This window comes from Buteo buteo, chromosome 1 (assembly GCF_964188355.1).
Source record: "Buteo buteo chromosome 1, bButBut1.hap1.1, whole genome shotgun sequence".
Lineage (NCBI taxonomy): Eukaryota > Metazoa > Chordata > Aves > Accipitriformes > Accipitridae > Buteo > Buteo buteo.
Window position 1 is genome coordinate 27302109 of NC_134171.1, and position 5980 is coordinate 27308088.

General features: G+C 50.0%; 1 protein-coding gene across 1 annotated transcript; it reads left to right on the forward strand.

Annotated features, from left to right (window-relative positions):
- The first annotated feature begins 1379 nt into the window (after nucleotides 1–1379).
- On the forward strand, nucleotides 1380–4660 carry SHISA3 (shisa family member 3). The gene is made up of 2 exons (XM_075041280.1): nucleotides 1380–1674; nucleotides 2648–4660. The coding sequence occupies exons 1-2, from the start codon at nucleotides 1380–1382 to the stop codon at nucleotides 3097–3099; spliced, it is 747 nt and encodes a 248-aa protein (XP_074897381.1). The 3' UTR covers nucleotides 3100–4660.
- Nucleotides 4661–5980: the final 1320 nt, after the last annotated feature.

Genomic DNA, 5980 nt, shown 5'->3' on the forward strand with positions numbered 1-5980 from the left:
GTTCTTTCCATACCTATACCTGTTAAATAGCCATGAAAAATACTTTGCATTTATACAATTTTTTTATTTGCTTTTCCTTTCTGGTAGTACTGGTTATACTTAAGGAAATCAAAACAGAAAAAAAAAAAAAGGTCAGAGGGAAAAAACCCAAGAGAATAGCTTAGTTAAAAGAAAAACAAACACAAATACTGTGCTTGTGGACTGTATTTAGGGGTTGGCCAGAAGTCTTAAGGTCTTGATAGATGGTTCTCGGCGCACAGTTTTATTGCTGGTACACAGCACACTTTGTTCCTTTTGTTTCACTAAACCTGCCAACTTTGGAAATTAGTGACACGGGCATTCAAAATGTTTGACAACTGGTCAGACTCCGATATACATATTCATACCCCAGCGGTAAATGATGGCAGGAAGTTTCAGATGCAGTAAAAATGAATTCTTTAGTTCGGCCCAGCTTTAGTATAACGCTAGTTTCGTAAGCACTTTTACTGTCGAAGCAGGAGCGCCTCTTGGCTAGCACACAGGAGAGACATCATTTAAAGAAATGTTTCTTTGCTTAAACGAAAAGTCCAAATCTGCTCAGTTCATTTAAAATATTTTTTTCCCCTCTAGGATAAACGAATAAGCAGTTCCTTTTGTGGTTTTCCTGATGCTGGGTGACTCGCTGTTATTCTTCCAGCAGAAACAGGATCAGAGGCTCACACCAACAGACGCGTCCCTCCTCCTCAGCCCCACACTCGCCCGCTCCCTTTGGAAAATAAAGCTGACGGGCCCGGCGTTTGCTCGACTAAAAGAGGCTACAGACCGTCTGGCGATACGCTGCTGTGCCTCTGCGCGTCAGAAGTCTCGGGGAAAGGGAACAGGTTAGCGAGCAAAGAGTCTCAGCCGCGAACCGCCGGCTGCGCTGGGTTTTGTTCCCGCTGGAAGCGCAGGGCCGCTCTCCCGCACCGCCAGCCCAGCAGCCCCTGCTGCGCCGGGGCTCGGGCCGGGCCGGCGCGGCAGCCGCTGCCGCCTTTCGGCACCTCTGCCCGCTTCGCGCACAGGCCGAGCCCCCGGCGGGAAGAAGCCCCCGGGGACCAGCTGCTGCGCTGGCCGCAGCCCCCGCTCCCTCCAGGATCGCCCCCGCCCGGCCCCGGGCGACTAACGGGGGCTTGGGGGGGGTGGGGGGGTGGGCAGCGACGTGCGGGACGGGGAGGGTGGGGGAAGCTCCGGCGGCCGAGGAGCAGCAGGTGAGCGGGGGCGCGGCTGCGGGGGGCCGGGGGGAGAGCTGCCCCCCACCCCCCGGACGCGGCGCAGGAGGCCCCGCACCGCACCCGGGGCCGCCCCCTGCCTGCCCCGGCGGGGCGGGCGGGCAGCGGGGCGGCGGCGGCGGCGGCGGGGCGATGGCGGGGCGGCGGCGGGCGCCGCCGCTGCTGCTGCTGCGCTGCCTCCTGCTGGGGCTGCTGGGCGGCGGCGGCGGGGGCCAGCCCGGCGGCGGCGAGTACTGCCACGGCTGGGTGGACGGGCAGGGCGGCTACCACGAGGGCTTCCAGTGCCCCGAGGGCTTCGACACGGCGGCCGCCACCATCTGCTGCGGCTCCTGCGCGCTGCGCTACTGCTGCGCCGCCGCCGAGGCCCGCCTGGAGCAGGGCGGCTGCACCAACGACCGGGAGCCCCCGGACCCGGGAGTCACCGCCCGTGAGTGCCCGGCCCGCGGGTCCCGGGGCGGGCGGGAGCCGGGTCCCGCGGAGCGGCGGCGTCCCCAACCTCCCCCCCTCTCCCCCGGCAGGAGCCCGGCGGCCGCCCCCGGCGGCGGCTGCGGGGCTCCCCGTCCCGGCCCGTCCCGTCCCGTCGCGGCGGGTGGGCCGGCGGCGGGCGCGGCCGCAGGTGCGCAGAGGGCGGAGGCGCCGGGTGTGCGGGGCCGCGGCTGCGGGGGCGGCCCCGCGGCGGGAGGCAGAGCGGGCGCCCGGGGACGGAGGCGCTTCGTGGCGTAACTTGACGGTGAGAAGCGGCCCCCGCGGCAGGGCCCGTCCGAACGGGAAGGCGCGTTGGCGTCTTCGGATCGCGCCGGCAGACTTCACGGCGTCTGTTTTAAACTTAAACGTTGTTTGTCCCGGAGGTGAGGCTGGGCGCCGGTGCTCTGCAGGCACAACCCCACCGGGCAAGGGGCCGTCGGGCTTCCGGACAAAGGAAACCCGGCAGCGCCCACGGAGACCGGTTGCCCGAGCCGCACGCTCTGCCCTTAACTTTCCACCTTACGGGCGGAAGCGAGTGAACGGCGTCTGCAGCGTTTGAGCTTTGCCTGCAGGTTCAAGCTGTTGCATTGGACGGCCCCGACCGTTCTGGGGGACGAGGGAGGGGGAGAGGAGTGCGATTCTTGAGCGAAGCCTAGCTAGAACCAGCAAACGGGACGCAGCGTAGACAGCTTTTACCATGGGGAGCTATTAAAACTGTCGACAGAAAGAAATTTTGACTGGTACGCGCAGGGTTTGAACTTTAGTTTTCTTCTAGCGATAGTGGTGGAAAGCTCTGTCTTCTGAGCAGCTCCGTGTGTTAGTGGGACTGAAACGATGTGGGGCTTCATAAACTCTGGGGAGTTTATTTCTGCACAGCAGACCTGTTACTTCAGTAGGCTAACGCGCGTGGCTTTTCTTATTCTTTCTTCTCCCAGAACCAATCTACGTTCCATTCCTCATTGTTGGATCAATATTTATTGCCTTCATTATCGTGGGCTCTCTGGTGGCGGTTTATTGCTGCACATGTTTAAGACCTAAACAGCCGTCGCAGCCGATACGATTTTCTCTGCGGAGCTATCAGACCGAGACTCTTCCCATGATCCTGGCCTCGACAAGCTTCAGGACGCCGTCGAGGCAGTCCAGTACCGCCACAAGTTCCAGTTCGACTGGCGGCTCTGTTCGCAGGTTCTCCTTTCCCCGGGCAGAGCCGGGCTGCCTTGTGGCGTCGCCACCTCCGCCCTACACGTCTGGCTGCTTCCAGACAGCCCACGCGGTCCACCTGAGCCAGCCGTCGGGGTTTCTGGTGTCACCGCCGTACTTTGGGTATCCCCTCCCGGCAGAGCCTGCCCTGCCTGGGAAGAGCTGCTCCGATTTCAGTCAGAGCTGAAAGGAGTTGTGAAGCGCTAACGCAGGGACCGCTGCTGCTGCTGCTGGGTGTCACGCTGACTCGCTGTGTGGCCGCGGAAGTCAGAACCGTTCCTGTGGGTGAGTTGCCCTTGGAAAGTGCAAGGTCTCATTTGGGATCTCATTGCCCAAACTTGGATCACACTTCCAAAAGAATTGTAAAATATTCCAAACCGTTGCTCTGAAAACTTGAGCGCTCTGATCGTTCAGTCTAATTTGCGCAGGACGTGTTCGGAGACAAGTAGAAAAACCATTTTGGGATAAAGGTACTCGTTGCACGGTGTTGTAAATGACATTTTAACCCTAAATGCTATTAACTTGGTTAACAAACGGTGGCTGCGTTCCACTGGTAATATTCAGACTAGTTCTGTAAACCAGCAATAAGCCTGAGAAGTAAGACAGGAGTAATACTTAGTAAAGAGGATCCTGAAAACAGCTGACTGCTTCCCACTTCCATGAGCAGTGAAAATAAGAGGAAGAACTTTACTACAGATAATCAAAATGCGTAGGTTTTTTAAAATACACATAATATACCTGAACTTAGACTGCATATTTGTATTCGTAAACTTGAACGATAGATAAAACTAGTACTAATTAGGCTAGTTGAAAATGAGCCAATCCCAAGCAGCCAAATAATTATCTATGAGAAAAGCAGAATGTATTCAGCAATATCACTAATAACTTCTCCGCATAAAATTCTGAAAATGGTGTTATATTAAAGCATTTTTCAGAAGGAAGTATTTATTGTTGGCTTTTTGCTCAGCAACGTAAGTTGGACAAACTGATTGATCATAAAGGCGTATTTGTAAAATTAGCCATGTATAAAATGTAAAGACATGCTTGTAATTTAAAATGTATTTACAGCATTGACAACACTAATTATTTAGTAGTCACACAAAAAAAAGAATTATCAATAAACTGTGTGATTGAAATGTTGTGTCATCTGTATGTCTCTGGACAGACAATGTTTGATGAGCAAGTTTTCATTTGGATGGTGTAACTGTACTGTATTTTTTCCTGTTAAAAATAGTTAATTTTGCTTTTGTAAACGATTTACATCTTTAACTGCACCTGTTGTGCAGATATAATATAAAATTCTGAATATATATAGCAAAGTAATAGATTAATTAATGCCTTTTATATGTAACTGTGGTAAAAATGTGGTTAAAACTACACTGGTTAGTTGGGTATTTTAATTTAAAACATCCTGCCCTAGGAATAAATTTTGTTTGCCCTTCTACATTCCTTCACCCAAGTAAACCAACAAACCAAATGGAAGAAAAAAAATGCATCTAAACCAAACACATGCAGCAAGCAAATGGAAAATACACATGAAAAAATGCAGTCATTAAAGGGCTTCTCTGTATGCTTACTTTTGTGAACAAAGTCATTCTGTGTGTCAGAATCTACAATATCACAGGCTGAACTTTTCTTATCAGCCCCACACTCTGTATATGATCTGCTGAAGTGCGTTATAGCTGACATATTTTACAAGTACTAGCATATCTGTGCAGATTAAAATTATTACAGCACTTCTATTCTGAATTACAGTATACTTCTCTGTATTTTAGAAAAGTTTCATTGGTTCTTTCTCAAGAGTTGAATAAATTTTTTTTCTTAGCAAATATCTAGCAATCAGTATCTTAGCTTTTATGAAACAAATATTTTGAAATAACCCTCTTAATATGTTTTTTATTGCATAATTACAATCAAACATATTACTGGTGGAAATGTGGTTTCTAAGCAGAAAGACAAGTTGGATAGAATGATGTTTTAAGTAATAGGCTTTAGCTTCAATGCTGTAATTGTCAAATACAAACTAAAATCATGATACACAGTCATGTATATGCTTCATAAAAATCTAAGTAGATTTTGAGTACTTGAGAATTAATTGAAAAGTAAGTGTTTTGGCTTGCAATTTTTTTAGAAACAATCTTCAAGGAAAGGGGCGGGTAAATTTTTGCCCACCTTTGTTGATGTTTCATAGGACTCTTTCCACTGCGCATTTGGAACGGGTAAGAAATATGGGACTGTTCCAAGTAACTTTTTGGAAAACTCATTTAATATTGCAACAGATAGTGGCTTTGTTGTTTGGAAGCATCCTGGGAGATCTGCTGATCATTCCTGTATACAGCAGAAGCAGATAGTAAAACAATTAAATTCTTATTTTTTACAAATTATAAGTCTTCAATTAGTAGAAATATTTATCTAGTAAACCAAGGCAACACAGATCCTTCTGGAAGTGGAAACTTCAATTTTAGCTAAGAAGGTGCAATTTTTTATACCTTTAAAGAGCGATTAGTCATCAGCACCACTGGCACGGTTGGTGGGTGGCTGAAATTCAGCGTTTTCCTCCAAGACAGGCTGTATACAGGTCATGAGTTGGACTCGGTTATTGCCTGTTGACATTTGGCGGTCAGTGTATGCTGGACAGGCCAGGCTGCTTCACCATAATCGTCTCGCTGGGCTCTACAGTCAGATTTACTAATGTTTTAACACAGGGATGGATTTTTGCTACACTTGCGTACAAGCTTACAGATTTTAGTGATTATTCAGCCTAAGTAAAGGCTCTGCAGTTTGCCATGTAGTGTGAAACTCAACCTAGCAGGGTAGAGCCCTCTGAGCAGCTTCCCTTTTCTCCCTGACGCTGCGTAATGGGTTTGACCTCATAAAATGCTTTAAGAACTTGACACACAGGAATAATTTCATTGAGTCAGGTAAGTCTGTACGCTTACGGAGTGCTAAGCCCTTCACAGATTGGTAGCCAGAGCGCAGACAGGGGTCTAAGGCTGGGAAATACCAGGTGTAGTGAAAATAGCTGTGCGTGGGTACCTGTAAAGTAGGTGAGGTGGGGACTGTGTACC

What these genes read in the sequence shown, in the direction of transcription:
- SHISA3 (XM_075041280.1), top strand. Translation starts at nt 1,380, where the DNA reads ATGGCGGGGCGGCGGCGGGCGCCGCCGCTGCTGCTGCTGCGCTGCCTC. An exon ending in GGACCCGGGAGTCACCGCCC is followed by an intron (nt 1,675 to 2,647) that starts GTGAGTGCCCGG and finishes TTCTTCTCCCAG; the next exon opens with AACCAATCTACGTTCCATTC.